This window comes from Micropterus salmoides, unplaced genomic scaffold (assembly GCF_014851395.1).
Source record: "Micropterus salmoides isolate LMB-PRFRI ecotype aquatic unplaced genomic scaffold, ASM1485139v1 Ms_hic_scaffold_5, whole genome shotgun sequence".
Taxonomy (NCBI): domain Eukaryota; kingdom Metazoa; phylum Chordata; class Actinopteri; order Centrarchiformes; family Centrarchidae; genus Micropterus; species Micropterus salmoides.
In genome coordinates this window covers 9,810,086-9,826,750 of record NW_024044237.1, presented here as the reverse complement: position 1 = coordinate 9,826,750, position 16,665 = coordinate 9,810,086, and the positions used below count along the sequence as shown (strand labels likewise).

Genomic DNA, 16,665 nt, shown 5'->3' with positions numbered 1-16,665 from the left:
GCTCCACTCAGCCTGGTTTGATTACTTTCAATAGGACAAAAACTCAGTTTCATTTTAGTTTGGCTGCCTGTCATTTGACCAGGAATTATAGTTTTCCCCCTGGAAACCACCACCAGAATCCCTTTGTTCTCTCAAATGATTTCACTGGGATTATCTAGCCTGCTGGCACCAAAGCAACAAGTCTTTATATTTAAATTGAAGTACTCTGTAACCATTATACGTATATATATATATATATATATATATATATATATATATATATACATAGTGTTGGTTCTGTTCATTTCAGGATGGTACACACATCCCAACATCTTGCCAGATGCAGGGTACAAAAATAGGAAAATGAAAAAATCCCATGCTTTATCTTGACTCAGGGCCAAAAGGATCATGAGGCAGTTGAAGCCAATGAAGACCTTCACAGTCAGACGTAGCACGGTATAAAGAGGACGGTAGCATATTCCTGTGTGCAGGTGTTCTTTCTTCTGTTGAGTCAGATATTTCTAATTTGGCTGATTTGTTCCCATGCTTTCTGTTCAAGGACCTTAGGAAGAAAAAAATATATATATATTCTGAGTGTGTTCTCCAGGATATGGAAGTGCTTGGTGAGCACATTCTGTTTATCTGTTTGGCAAGAACAATAATTTCCTTTTTGTTTGTAACTCCCATAATCCTTGTTTGCTTCCCATCTGTTAAAAGAAATAAGTCTTCACTCATGTTGCCAGAGCAAAGTCTACCCACCTTTAGCCACTGCTGTTTCCTTGGACAAGTAAACCACCCAGTAGACCATATTAAAAGCCCCAAAGGACACTGGGAACAGGATCCGGGCATACTTGTCAATTTTGCTGGTTCCACCCATACCAGCCGTGGTGGGCTGGGAGCATGGCGTCTGCTTTATCTCCAGTTTGTTCCCCATCATCTGGATGCGCTCCAGCTTGGGCCCCAGCAGATGCTGCAGAGACGGGGCGGTGGTGTTCTCCTTGCACGGCGTCCCCGCCATTACATCTGGTGTGGAAGCTGCAGCCTGGGGCGTACTCTTCACCAGCTGGGCAGAGGAGGAGGCTACACTAAGCAGGCTCTCAGATTTGGGGCTGGAGCGGGAGAGGGTGGAGGAGCTGCCATTGGCACCAGTGGCTAAAGGTCGTAGCGGCCTCGCTCTTCCTACTCCCGAAATGTTGGTGGTGGACTGGGCTTTCTGGTGACTCCTGGACTCTTGTTGGGAAATATAATTAATCCGCTTTCTTAGGTTACCATTGGTATCAGGATTCTGAAAGATAAGAAAAATAACAATGATAATTATTAAATAGAAGTATACCGACAATTTCTTAAAAATACTTCTATGATGGAGGTTAATAAAATGTATGCTCCTTAACATCTGTAATGTGAATGTTCTGCAGTAGAACCTGAACCAATGGTACATTGGATAAGACGCCTAGTTGCTCCAGAGGCGTGCAAACTCTGACATACACAGCAATTGTAAGCCGCTTTGGATAAAAGCAGCAGCTAAATGAATAAATGTAATGTAAATGTAAACGTAAATCCGACACGCTCTCAAAAACACTGGTGGAAAAACACACTGAGCTGCAGCACACAGTGACAAGACATCCGCCTGCTGCCTCTCCTTCTCTCAACACTAGCTACCCTCCAGCCAGCCGATGGACATAAAGTTGTTACTGTGATGTAGAGACAGAGCTCAGTTAAAACTTTATGGATGAAAGATACATTTGTTACAGATTAATAACTCACCACTCTGAAATTCTTGCTCCAGTCCATGTTGCTAAACTGGTAAGGGGAGATACAGCTGAACTGAAGCCGTGTTTACCGGCTTTTCAGGGCCTGTCGTTCTCTGCTTCTGACTGACTAGTAGTCCTTAACTAGGAACTGCGCATGTGCAACTCCCAACAAAGATCTTGTAGAAGTGAGATACATCCCTCTAAAACAAAGCGTTCAACGCAAAGTAGGGCTGCAGCAATATGTAAAGACAAAAAAAGTTTTTTTTGAAAATGAAACCATGTAAACCTGTTCTGGTACAACCCCTGAATAAACGCACATGAGCATAATATGACCTATTTATAATATCTGCCCTAAATATTTAACACATTAAACCATGATAGCTATTTAGTGGTAATATAATGCATATCAAGCTAAAGTTCTGGTCTGAGTGAGTCATAAAAGTAAAGCTGTTTTGTTACAATGTGGACCTACATTTTAAAGAAAACAACACAAGGATTTGTAGTGAGAATACTGTTCACATTCCTCCTGTCTGCTTCACATTTGAAGACGTTTGCAGGCAAAGGTAAAGCGCACTTGCTTTTCCTTTCTGAAAAGCGGGCCGGGCAACATAAACCTTGTCATATTGATCTGATTACAGTCCCCCTGACACAGATGGCCAACATCTGGAAGCAGATGATACAGAGTGTCCAATACAGATGTCACTTACCAAGGATTTCACTCATTTCACACAAGCTTAAGACAGAAAGAAGGTAGCACTTCATCGGGGCAGTAATGCAGTGTAGCGTCAAAGGAGCTTATCCTTTGAGAGTTGATGTTTTCAAGCAGGGAGAGCGTGACGCTTGTACTAAGGCATTTGCAGGAATAATCCAACCCCCCCACCCCGAAAGGATCCAGTGTGATTGTGTCCCATGTGTAGCAGAGGAAGTGTGTTTGCTTTTCATCCTGGAAGAGGTAAAAGGCTCGAGAGCTGAAACCCTCATCACACCCTGACCCTTATGTCAAGCCCTTTGGAAGCACCAACAGGACCTGCTCTCGAGGAATAGAGTATAAATCCCCCCCTCCCCCGGTGCCAGAGTCTTTTGAAACCTATACAGATGTACCCGGGCTGTGTTGCCGTAGCAACCTTCTAATCCACTGAAGTGCTGTTGTCACTATACTGCATTCAGGCATGATTACGCCACACTGGGATTTGGACTGGAGGGGGCAACCTAAAGTAGTTAGTGTAAAACTGGCATATGCATGGGTTATGTCAGCTTCAATGATCACTTACAGTAGTTGTATGTATTTAATGTCGTCTCTTCAGAAGAAAATCTAAGAAATATGCACTTCTCGCCTCTTTTCACTGCCATCACATCTGTAAAGCAGCGTTTATACACCACCATAAATATATTGCAGCAGTTATACTAGTTTGTAACACATTAAACAAATCTGAAAATAGCTTCATGGCACATTCATGAATTCTGATTCAGTCCATATGTCTTCTACCATGGTGTCAATGTAATTAGTTTCAACTAGTGATACAGTAATAAGAGATTATGTCAATTCAGGTAGAATATAAAAATATCGGTTCCACAGCAAACACCATCATTGAGAAAGACCTCGTGATTAGCCTGTAAACATCTGTGTTTAGCTGTTTTTCTTCTTTAAGCCAGAGGCAGCAAATTGGCTTTCAATTCAAATCAACAGCCAGATACAAGCAGGTTCTGGTGGTATTTGAAAGTCTAAACTCACATGCTGGGATCAGATTTCTCCTGTTTTTACTACATTTCAGATCCTCTCAGCCCTTATAAGCAGGAGCACAGCTGACAATCCTCAGGCAGACCCACTCCTGGCCATTCAAAGGTCTAGGCTAAAGGCCAGATAGAGTAAGCACATAATAAGGGACATGCTGTGTAAGTGCTCCTTGAAGTTAAGTGCTATCAGACTATTTGCCACGGCCACTTTGAGGGAAACAGAAATCACCTGCAGCGCTTCCTCTGTGTCCTTGACCTTGACAGGCGTGGTTTGGGGCACCGGGGGACATTTGGCCGGCTTCTTTTTGGCCCGCTCGATCTGTGCGTTGGTGAAGTAGTTTACAGCAGCGAACTCAATGAGGGCAGAGAAGACGAAGGCGAAGCAGACAGCGATGAACCAGTCCATTGCAGTGGCGTAGGAGACCTTGGGGAGGGAGTGGCGAGCGCTGATACTGAGTGTCGTCATGGTCAGGACAGTGGTGATTCCTGCAATGGTATCAAAATATAGAATAATATGAAACATATAGCAAGCATGATATAAGAATATTTGTGTTGGAGGTCACTGCAGTTCCACTTAGTGAAAAGATTGTAACATAAATTTGTAATAAAATAATTTAAAATTAAGACTAAACATCTATTCATGAAACTGCTGTTTTCTCCATGGTTCAGCATGTATCAAGCAACATATCATTTTAGGTCAGAATGAAACATGATATTTACATTTGCAGTGTTCAATAACCCATGTACATTATGTTGGTCTGCATCAGCTTATTTCATTAACTGAATGCAGGGACATAATGAACCACATATATTTGGCTCTCTGAAATTAGAGACATGTACAAAAGGAACAACAGTTTTTAATTAATTCATTAATTAATTATGGCACATTGGGGAAACTGCAACAAGCTGCAAACACATTTACATTACATTATCTACATATCCAGCAGACACGAGGCAACATTCATTTGGAGTTGTGTTTCTTGTTACCTGGCAAATTTTAAGTCCAGTATTCACTCTCCTTTCAGCTATTTTGGTCTCTACCAGCTCCTGAGGAAAATATCTGACCCTTAGCTGCTAAATGATCCACTGTGTTCGCTAGCTAGTTACTCACTTTGTCTGACTGTTGTTTGATGTTTGGCAGGTAGCGTACAGTCGATTTATTAAACCTTTTTACCTGAAAACAGCTGCCGACTGAGCGCCAAACAGACAGACACAGGTAGCATCTAGTTGGGGAAGAAAGTGGATATCTAGCAGCTAAATAGGCAGGTCTTTCCGTCAGGAGTTAGTGGAGACCAAAACAGAGCTAAAATGTGAGTGAACAGTGAGCTGAAAGTGAGGCAAAAGGTAAAGAGGATGACAGTGAACCAAAACAGTAAAGTTGTGGGCCATGACACCCCAAAAATAAAAGACTTTCAATTCTCTGTGGGTTCATCAATACAATCTCCTATAATAATAATAATCTCCTATAGCCAGACCTATCTCCACACTTGGTTTTAGTGCTGTGCCTACAGTGGAGAAAGGTTGGGCTAAACCTATTCTCACTGTGGTACAGGCATCAGCGTAACATAATTGTGATTGGCCCCGTTACAAATATTTTTCTTGTTCCCATCGCCCCAAAAAGCATGTTTGTGTACACACAGGTGTACAGATACACAACGACTCCACACAATTGCAAACCTGCAGCCTTTGATCAGCACCACTGACAGCAGCCGAAGTGCCAAAAGCAAATCAACTAATTAACTCAAACCTGCTAAATCGGACCATCAAACAACCGAAATAGCTTTAGCAAGCCTACAGTAACAAATCAACCCCAAGTAGTTGACACAGTATGTCAAATGGGCCCTTGTAATCAGCTGAGCCCCGGTGCATTACACCTGTTGCACGGTTGGTACTTACACCACGGGGCACAGGAGGAAAAAAGCTAGCTTGTTTGTATTTCTTTATACCAATCAGATAGAGGAAGGGGAGGAGAATTCTGACTGAAGTAGCCTCCCAATGGCAAGCTTATTCCCTGAGCCTACTTCCAGTGAGCCAGACTACATTACATACAGTTATTTGATCCATTGTTGATATAAAAATATTTATTAGCGCAACTTTAAATAACTCGGTTCTCTATGCCTGAAAAAGAAGCTTCCCCAAACACTCGGAAGGTCAGCTGAGCTAACTAGGCTACTTATGGCAAGAAATTTTCCTTAAGTGCGGTGAGGTTTCATACCAAAAAACTCGACCAATAGGGTTATTTCAGCATGCAGACAAACTCTATTTCCAAATGTTTGTAACTACACATCCGCCACCAAGAGCTTACAGCTGGCTTAAGTATACACCCTGCTCCATCGCAGTAACTGCGACTGTGGAAACAATGTAAGTAATGGGAGTTCACCTCTAGACTGAATGTCACATGTTCCTCCTTCACTCAGTAATAAAACGAGACACAACGATCTGGCCACGCAAGGTCACGTGTGGCTCCTATAATAACAAAAGGTTATAGTATAAGCCACTCGTCCTTGCTATTATTAACAAATAGCAATAATGTGATTTGGAGAAAATCCCCATTACGTTAGTCCTTGCCCAACATAAATTCACCCCCTGAGCCCGGATGCGACCGCCCTATAATTACCTGTCAATCAAAAGCTGGATGACTTTGATAAGTGAACTGCGGCTTGAGGCCACAGACTGAGGATATTAACCTCTAATATAAAACTGTTCTCAAGATAAGCAAAAACTGAGATGGTTGATAGATATACTGGAACTCTGCATATGTAAAAGCGTTCATGTCTTATTTCATGTGTTTATTTTCTTGTTCCCAACTATATAGCTGAAAAAGTCCACCTACTGTGGAAATTATAGTGGATAGGAATAAATAGTGCAATGCAATTATAAAATTGTATAAAATAATCTTTACAATTATATTGAAGTCATAGAGGAAGAGGAGATATCCAAACAACAACCACCCTCCTCACTCCCAACCCCAACCTCACACACCGCTCCCACACACACACATTCAGACAGCGGATAACGTCAGAAATCCGCCGCCTCAGAGGCTCCTCTGATACAACAATACTTGTGCTGCTGTGATGCCTCTGTCATTCTGAACAGTTTGGGCAGGCAGGCGGGGGATGTGCAGCTGGACTGTCGGATACATTGGTCACTGCAGGAGAGCAACACTTATCCCCTAGTGAGTCTGCTTAGCAAAAACACAAAAAACTGTCCAGTCAACAGAACAAATACATACTGCAGGGGACACTGCAGTGTGTGTGTGCGTGCGTGTCACCAGCAGCAAAACCATTAATGAGGTTGGTTGTTTGTTCACCAATAGTGATTCAGCATGCTGTCATAGTTTAACTGAATGTCGCTGCCAGCCAACAACAGCCCTGTTATTATAATTAAAGGGGAAGTGCTTCAATCTTACACTTCAAAGTCTGTTTACAGGTCTTGAGGGGTACTTCTGCATACGTGAAAAAATCTCATCTCCTCTTAAGGCTAGTGACTTGAGGCTTCAGTAGCCCCTTCTAGCATAACACACCCAAAAGTTGCATTGTGGGTAATGTAGGCGCCATTAGACTTCTTTTTCATTAACACAATACTTTCATTTTGTAACATATTTCTGGCATCATGAACAGTCGACAAGTCACATAGCGATTCAAAGAATTATTAATCACCACTGACACTATCACTGCCATGGGGATAAGTTACGGGGATAGTTAAGAGGATAAATTACCTCTTGAAAATTATTCTAAACATATTCTCTTTTAGAGCTACTTTTAAAATGGAGGACAAGTGTTAGTGCCATTATCACTGAATGGCTTTCCATCAACTTAAGTGGAGGATAGTGGTCTACAAACTACCAGAGTGAGACATCCCTTAATAATAAAACAACACCATCTAGCAACACTGGTCTAGTTTTAGCAGTTCTGTCTGTCAACCTGCCTCTCGTTCGACACACACTAATCACTCTATTCTAGGACAGGGACCCAAACGTTGTACCAGGGGAACCAAGGAGAAAAACTGGGTCAGTGGCCAAAAACTGAAATGATGGATAATGCAACAACCTGTGAACTTGTAATAAAATGCCAGCTAATTTAATATCAAACTCTTCATAAGCAAAAGAACAGTTGTGACTTATTTTAACTGTAACAATGGCATTGAGTAACACTACATCTGGAAACTGAAAATACCTGGTTTGAAGCTAAATTAACTAGGTAATAAAAACAATGGAGTGGGTTAAGATGGGGGAAAACGGGTACACTTTAGCCTGTACCCAACAAATGCAAGTAAAGTACATGCAGGCTATCATTTGTTCATTTCCATCTGACTTACCTTTTGTTTAGGAACACAACACAACAAAAGATTATTAGGTAACTAATGTTTTTTTGACAATGGTATACAACAAAGCATTTTTGATGATGCAGTCAGGAGATGTGTGTGGAATCATTCATTAGTGTGGAGCAATATGTAGAAAATATTTTTCTGACTGGTATATAAATTTGAAAAATTCACATCTGGGTAAGACGGAGCAAAATGCTCTGATGAGTCATACTTGATAAAAATACATTTATTTAATATTCTGATAAAAAAGATTAGTGAGGAACAAACCATAATTTCATCATAGACCTTGATTAGATGGTAATCTTTATATAAAATTAAAAATCAAATATGGCTAAAACAACTACTTTTAATACTCACAGGGTATCTTTCCCCATCAAGGATTTATTCAGTTTCAGCCCATTTACAGGGATATTTATATAACATCTTGAGAAGATTTTGTATCATCCATTATTTCAGCCAAAACCTTTTTTGTCTTTGCTTGAGGCATCTTTGCTTAGAAGATGCATCAACATAATTTTCCCTTATGCTCTCAGCTGTTCATTCTTGCATTTCAAACCAGTTTTAAAACTAATAGTAGTGAATTTGCATTTCATGTTCAATCTTAAGATTAAAAAAAAAACAGCACCTCTTTATTCCCCATAATCACCTCACACTGTAACATCTCCTTGTTGTGCAGAGTAGAGAGTTACTCCAGCTCTGACGGCTCTGTTGGCGTGCACGCATCAAATAAATAAACAGAGAGCAGAAAGGCCGTGCAGGATGAGGGATGTGTGAGGTCTACATACCGAAGACTGTGCGTGCCGGGACCGATTCTTTATTTATCCAGAAGGACACTTGGGAGAGGATTACTGTCATTATGCAGGGGATATACGTCTGAATCATGAAGTAGCCCATTTTACGTTTCAAGTGGAAGTAGACCGTCATCACCACATATTCACCTGGAGGATCAACAGAAATGAATTAGTTTGATTAGCAAAGAATTTAAAGTTGCAGGCTGACAGATTCCATTTAATGCAGCCTTAGACCAATGTCACATTTCTTTCTATTTGATCATTTTCTCGTAATGTTTTAGTAACTCCATCCATTTTTATCCAAATGGATTCATGCCACCTGTTGCAACTTTCTGCTGCTTATTTCTTTTTTTTTTTGGATCCTTCATTATTTATACGAACTGAAATGCCTCAACTCATGATGTTTACAGTGTTTAATTTCAAAAGGCTGTAGTTAAAGCTCCAGATATCTTTCCAATATCTACCACCTGTGCTTCATTTGCGCAGTATCCGTCCTGTCATTCATGTGGAAAATACAGTGTGGACCTGGCAACAAGTCTACCAGATTTGACATAGTACAATACACACAGACAGCTGAACACTCTGTTCTTCACAACACCAATCCCTGCAGCCATTTTCATTTAAAGCATCGAGTATAATTCAGCTGATAACTCAAAATGGTGAAAGGAGGCTCACCTGTGATGGATTTAATCGTTTCACTGGAGACCGTCTGGCCGATGAGATCATACTGAACGAGGCTGGAGGACTCAGGAGGGACCTCCACTGAATGCTGAGGCCCTTTGGTCCAAGTATAGATCATCTCTGTTTTAGGATAGGCATCTGTGGGCAGACAGCAAAGCCACCTTGATGTGAGTCACTACGTTGTGAACAGTGCAGTAGAAAAAATACAGTTTAGGAAAGATTCTCTGCATCTACGTAATGTGTTTATATAGCAGCAGAGATTTTGAAAAGGGGATATATAGCAGCAGAGATTTTGAAAAGGGGATTGTAAACCAGATCTGTCTTTGTCCATGTACATACATGTATACTGATATAATTTTACAATGTCAATTACAACTTCTGCCTCTTACCACCTTTCCCCTGACTGGCTATTATTGATTGTTTGATCTAGAAGTTGTACTGATGATAGTCCAATGACTTTTTTGTATATACTTTTTACTTCTGCCACTTTTGTTACTCTTTATAAGCCTAGACTTAAATGCAAGTGCTAACTTTTCTACATTATTTATACTGTAAAAGTGGAATAAACCAGGAACTACAGTATGATGACTGAATAAGACATTTGTCTTTCTTTCTATTATCAATCTATCTTTTAAGATATGTACATTTTCACTTATGTCTGCATTATGTTTTGGGCACTTTGGGCAGCGCAACAAGCTGTAAAGTTAACATTTTACAAACTTGATGTTTAAAGATTAATAAACTTCATACATCAAGCAGACATGGAGCAGCATTAGCATTCTTTTGGATTTGTGTTTCTGGGAATCTGATGAACGCAAGTCCAACATTCACTCTCTTTTAGCTCTGGTTTGGTCTCCATAGACCCCTGAGGAAAATAGCTGGCTCTTTAGCTGCTACATGCTACACGATGTTCACCAGCTGGTTCGCTAACTTCACATGTATGCTTTTTTGGTGCTGGGCAGGTAGCGTACTGTGGGTTTATCATTGAAAACAGCTGCCTGCTACAGCTGGAAATGAGCTTGCTCATTCGGGTTAGGGCTGGTGGGTAGGGCTGAGGGGAACTGCAGAGTTGGGACATAATTGTCAATGGGTTCATCACTACTAGTGACACTTTTACAATTAAACATAATCATTACTTCAATTGTTAATATATGAATATTGATTAGAGCAGCTTGTGAGTTAAAATGCTGCCACAGACATATTTGGTATCCTTGAATGTGAATGTTTTGAAGTTAATTTATTACTATTTATTGTTTCTCCACTGACTAATTCATTTGTTAGGGCTACCAGTGAGGCACATTGACCCCTCACTTCTATTCAACTGTAGGAAGAAACTCTAGAGTAGTTAATGTACTATTCTGCTGGAAAAATAAGGAGGATATTTCATCATATGTCATTGAAGTGGCAGTGACTTGCTTATATCTGATATTTGATAATACAAATACATGACAACATCAAATCCACTGTGTTTCTACAGTAGATTCACTGAAACCAAAGCAATATGGTTGGAGTCAAAGTTCACCAAGGTCCCATCTGTCATATTACACTCACTAATGTATCATACTGACATCAGGTCTCCAAGCAAAAGTTAAAAAGTTGAAATAAATTGCCCGTGGTGTCTGACATAGGGATACTTTAAATCACTTTACTCCTTCCCTTTGTTCCCTAATATTGCTTCATCAGAGTGTTTTGCTGTATGTATCCTGGTGAGGCTGGCCAGCCTGTGTGGACGCACAGCAAAATGCCAGTTGTCTGTGCCTGCCTCTCCCTATGGGACTCCACATCGGCAGGATACCAACTGTGCTGCCAAAATGAAATGACTCTGGTGTGTCATGGAGTGGAACGCAATGCCTGTGCACACAAGTCCAGATGGAGAAACAGAAAAGAAGATGGAGAGAGGGAGAGAGAAAGAGAGATGGAGAAAAAATGAAGACAGGGCAGACAGAGAGAAAATTAGCACACACACACCAGCTATGGAAAATAGCTGCATAGGTCTGAGCTGTCCTGAGGCAGAGGAAGGGATTCTGACCTTTCCTTCGCTTCAGGCCACATCAGATCCATGCTCGCTTCCTCCTAGCTGGAGGCTAGCAGCAGCAGAGCAGGATGGTGAAAGGAGGAGGATGAGGAGGGGGAGACGGATGACACTAAAGGAAAAATGTGAATTTGTCCTCTGCAATGTCACATCACAATGTCACATCACAATGTCAATTGACGGTGGATTGGGGGAATGTAAAGGCAAACGCATTGTCTTTTCCTTTCTTTTCTCTCGCAGATGTAATCTTCAAATTGCTGCTCTTCTCTGATAAGACGGAGCTGCTCTATTTGAGAAACTCCTTTATTTGTGATAAGTAATTTCTGCTGACTGGTAGGCCCAATATAAACACTGATGCTGAGCCAGGGCTTCATTGTTCACAATGAAGAATGAAATACTTCATTATTTAGTATTAGCATTCAGTCACTTTGTCTCACAAAGTGCTCAACTCCTCAGCAATCCTTTTCAGCCCAGAATCCATTTCAGCACCAGGGAGAGAGCAGTGATGTGATAGAGCTTTTTATTTATTTTTGATAATAAACCAGGGTAAATGTTTGATTTGTGACAGACTTCTTTACCTTCCTAAGTTATCCTATATATTTATTGTGCAACATTTTTGTTGCAGTATATGTATTTTTGTCATGTCAAATAAATCAAAATTCCTAAACTCTTAAGAACATTATTTAAAAGGCACTTCCATGTTGCATTTGTAAATATGAATATATCTTTCTCAGATTTCATCATGAAAACCTGGCAGCTAAAAAAAAGTGAGACAAGAATTGGGGTGAATGGTTATCTCTGCCATTGGTGTTAAAAGAGCAGATGGAAACAGCTAGATGCTACAGTTTGTTAAACAAACAAGATTTAACATTAAAATAAATTACTGCCTTTTAGACGTGGTGGTAGGGAGATTTAGCTAAGCGAAGCTAACCGCCTGCAGCTTCATGTTTACCCTACAGACAAAAAGTGGTATCAATCTTCTCATATGAACCTTGCAAGGAACTGAATAGGTCAAATTATTAATTTAAGAATCCTGATATTTTGTCCTTGCCCCACCTCACTGAAGTCACTCCAGTTGGAATAAGATGGAAAAAAAGATCTCAGCTTTTGAGAATAAAAGAGGAAATAAAACTCAGTCAAAACTGCTGAAACTACCTGCTGTGTATTACTTGCAAACTGCGATGCCTTCTGTTTAGTGATGTAAACTATTTCAGGGCCTCAGATGAAACAACATCGGGGGGCACAAAATGTAAAATGCAGTGTGGAGGCCGTTAGATGCTGCCAGTCTGCAGAGCAATGGGTTTATTTGTTTACAGCCATAATAATGACTCAGATACAAAGGGGTACATACAGTAATGGTTCATTGATGTAAAATATTACCCATGTACCAACACAAAAAGCTGTCATTTTACACTCTCCTGCGTGTCACTCCTATATGAAATGACTGCTACATTTATGGGATTCTGTAGAGGGTCAGAGGTCAGGCTTCAACAGCCTTTTGTGTTGTTGGATCTATTTAGGGCAACACACTGTAGATGTATTACTGGCCCCCAGTACTGTCAGAGCAAATCAGAAAAACATCTGGTTGGTTACATTCTTCACCAGTGCACAATTAAAGGAGCCTGACATGTGTGTCAGATATTCATTGTGTACTGACCCAGACCCTTTCCATCTCTGTTTCTTCCTCTTCATCTATCTGTCTAATTCACCCACACACACACACACACACACACACACACACACACACACACACACACAGGACTTACAGCTTCCAAACTTGAGGGGGCACGCATGTCCATCCATGGGGAAGTCCACAAGCTTCATGGGACACTCAGCACTAATAGTCAACCTGTTGCAGTAAAGAGAAGAGATCCACAAACACATAGACACACACACACATGCACATCAAGAATGTGCGCAAGTATTAGTGACAGCATCACCAGCGTTTTGGTAAACACTGTAAGTTACCATCAACTTAGCTCTGTTAAGCATAGGAAGGTGGGGTTTCACCTCACACCATTCCTGATGGAGACAGGCTTGTAGTTAACATATCTTAGTGTGCTAAATGTCAGCATGCTCTATGGAGAAATCACAGAGAGTCGATTCTTCTGATATGAATGTATGTCAGTGATGTGACACAGTGTTAGCGAAAAGGTTAGTGATTTAGCAATTATTTGACTGCTATATTGAATTTGGCAGCCTCCACACAGCTCTTTACTGTTTGCACTGTGGGCCACTGGGTGTGATCTCACAGCAAATCTGCCTTATTGTTTTAAATCAAATAAAGTCTGTCTTCTCTCTTCTCTAACTTTTTAAATTAGTACAAACCCCAAAATATAGAATATACTTTATACTATATACAAATAATGTGAAAAGTCCATTCCCCCAAACACACTGAGCATAAATAGTAGGAAATAGGACATAGTATCAAGTTTTCTTTGTCCATCAGGTGTTTAACGCTAATAGAAAGTATACAGCGATGGCGTATGCTACAGTACCTCATGGTGTACAGAATGGTGCCATTCTTCATGATGCGGAACAGCTTGTTGGGGGCTGTCATGTTGTGAGCGACTGACTTCTTGCCATTCCTGAAGAAGGTGTCTGGTGTCCACACATTAGTCACCATCAGGTTGTTCAGCCTCAAAATCTCTATCGGGCCCTCATACATCAACCTACGGTCCACCCATGTCTGTCGAAAGAACACGTCCATTGTGTACTCCTAAGACAGGAAAAGTGATAAATTCATGAAAAGACATATAAGGTTGGTAGTTGGGGTGATATTGCTTCATGATTATCTGCTGTAAAGAAAGACTGCAAAGAAAAACATCTAGTTTTCCACCCAAATATAAAGAAGCCAGGCTTTGCTTGAATGCATCTTCCCCTATAGCATGGAAGCCATTATCTTCAAATATGGTTCTTGCCTGTAACTTCTGCAGTGACCAGATGTGGAACAAAGTTGTGCGAATTTAGGGTGCATGTTAGCATTAACAGTATTAATACAAAAAATTCATAAATCAACATTTAACTGTTTATCTGCATTTAAAGTCTGTTTACATACCATTTCAACATCTGAGACAGGCCCAAAACTTGTCACATAAATGTCGGTCTTGACCTCAGTCACAGGACCTATTGAGGCAATGAAACAGGTGTCACATTTAATGTTTGGTGTTTTATAAATCCTTCCATGTCAGACTCCAGCCTTGGAGAGACACCAGTCTTTTTTCACACTTGTATAAATACTACAGGCCTACAGCACCAAACCCAAAAGGCATGTAATAGCTTATCTCATCCAGAGCTGCTGCGGTGCCTTTGCATAATGAAAGTGAAAGAAATAGCTTAGACGATGTAAAACCATAACACAGTTTGTTGTTGTTTTTTTCTCAGTGGAAGATTGTCGAGAGAGACGTTTATGAGTGCAGGAATAAGCTACAGTGTGCCTGGCTATCTGCACATTTCTGTTGACAGGCTGCTTTTGCACAGTAAACCAAAGAGATGTCTCTTCCAGAATAACACTAGCATGTTGTGCTTTCAGATATGATGTACAGAAACCCAAACCCTTACTTTTAGCACTTGTTCTCTGCATTAAGCATTTGGCCCACAACATACACATGGTTACATAACTGCATTCTCTTAAATGTGCAAGCTCAGAGGCCCCTCTTTGGACTGCAGAAGGCCAACAGGATAAAGTCTGAAACACTGGTCACTAGTGGCATGTGTTGTGAAACCCTTGACCATGAAGCAACATGTTCTATACTGTGCATGTTTCCCGCACAGGGAGATGGACAGAAAAATCTGCTTCAATGTTCCCATTGAGAGGTGTGCAAGGCATCCATTGCATGTCCTGAAAGAGGCATCCCTCCTCTGTTGTTTTCCCTGAGCTTTCTTCCCTGTGTATCCTAAGGTTTGAGTTTAAGGGCCCAATGCTTGTATGTAAAACCTTTTGAGGAATGTTTGTGATTTTTGATTTACAAATTAAACTGACTTGACTTATGGGATGTCTTTGATGCTGACCATATTGCACTTTATGTTTTAACCTCTTAGGGCATAAAAACATCACTCCTCTTCCCTTTTTATTAGGAAGATTTAGAGTGTTTCAAAGTATAACTATAGGTTAAACTGACTGGACTTCACTTATAGGGGGTATTTGGTGTTCAATAGTAATGTTACAGCTACCTTATTGAATTTAATCGTGTGTTTGAACTTCCTATTGCGCAAAAAAGTAAAATAAAAGATTAAGTTCCCTCTTCCCCCTTTTAATTGGAAGAAATAAAATATTTGTGTATAGTGTGGTGTGTTTGGTAGTTCTCATGTGAAAAATGCTTGATAGTGCCCAAAAAATACGTTTCTACATACCCCCGAATCCAGGTCGCAGCCTGTTGTCATAGCCGTCCAGTAGACGGTCTAAAATCCGAGTAAAATTCTCCGGATAGATCCGTTCATCCTTTCTTGTCTGTCCAGATATTTTCTTTACACTAGAAAGAAAAAAAAAGAATCAGGATACCATAACTTCAGTGGTAAAAAAAAAAAAAATAGAGAGAGAGAGAAACCTCATTAGTGTCGTTTTAGGAGTCGAGCAGGAGGTTTCAGTACCGCGGACAGAAACACTGTGGGACTCACCAAGTCGCCAAACAGAAAAAGTAGAACAGGGTCCGAATAAAAGCGGGGCGCATCGCTGTCACCGTCTCCTTCTTCTTGGCAGAAACCATCTTTGCATGCCATACTTCAAACCTCTTCACATGTCCCCACGCCAGATGCTTGTGTCCCGGAGAGAAGGAGTCGGGAGGCGCGGCGACACAGAGGACAGAGCGGCGCAGAGAGGCAGCAAGTTGAGCGTCTCTCCTGCTCCTGCAGTCTCTCCGCCAGACGCGCAGTACACGCACACAGACGCGCGCGCGCACACACCTTCTCCCCCCAGCCCAAGTCACCTCTCGTCCGGTTCCGAGATGCTGCTGCTGCTGCTGCTGGTGGCATCCAGTGAAAGAAACAATCCTCTCTCTCCTTCACCCTATCTCTCTGTTTTGGCTTCTCTGTCTCACCCTCTTTCTCTCCCTCCCTCTCTCCTCTGTTTGCTTTCTCCTTCTCCCCCCCCCCCCTCTCTCTCTCTCTCTCTCTCTCTCACACACACACACACACCTGCTTTGGTCAGGACACAGTTTAACGTGCACTGCTTGGAAATGACTTCATCACATCTCTGACTTCCCACTCTGTTAAAACCTCAGGAAAGGGAGGACCAGAATGTGTGGATGGGTTCCTCTCCCCACACCCATCTCAGCATTTGGTGTTTCCTGACAGCATGACCTCGCCCTGCTTTGCAAAATCACACATAGCCTAAAAGAACACTTTTTCATTCAACTTTTTGGTTTAAAGACTT

General features: G+C 41.2%; 1 protein-coding gene across 1 annotated transcript; it reads right to left on the bottom strand.

Annotated features, from left to right (window-relative positions):
• Nucleotides 1–259: 259 nt before the first annotated feature.
• Nucleotides 260–16,286, bottom strand: gabra4 (gamma-aminobutyric acid type A receptor subunit alpha4). The gene is made up of 9 exons (XM_038698578.1): nt 15,912–16,286; nt 15,648–15,766; nt 14,353–14,420; nt 13,793–14,013; nt 13,061–13,143; nt 9,257–9,400; nt 8,576–8,728; nt 3,694–3,950; nt 260–1,264 (listed from the first exon to the last, which is right to left on the bottom strand). Exons 1-9 carry the CDS (start codon nt 15,998–16,000, stop codon nt 731–733), a joined length of 1,668 nt encoding a protein of 555 aa, XP_038554506.1. The 5' UTR covers nt 16,001–16,286; the 3' UTR covers nt 260–730.
• Between the last annotated feature and the right edge of the window lie 379 nt (nt 16,287–16,665).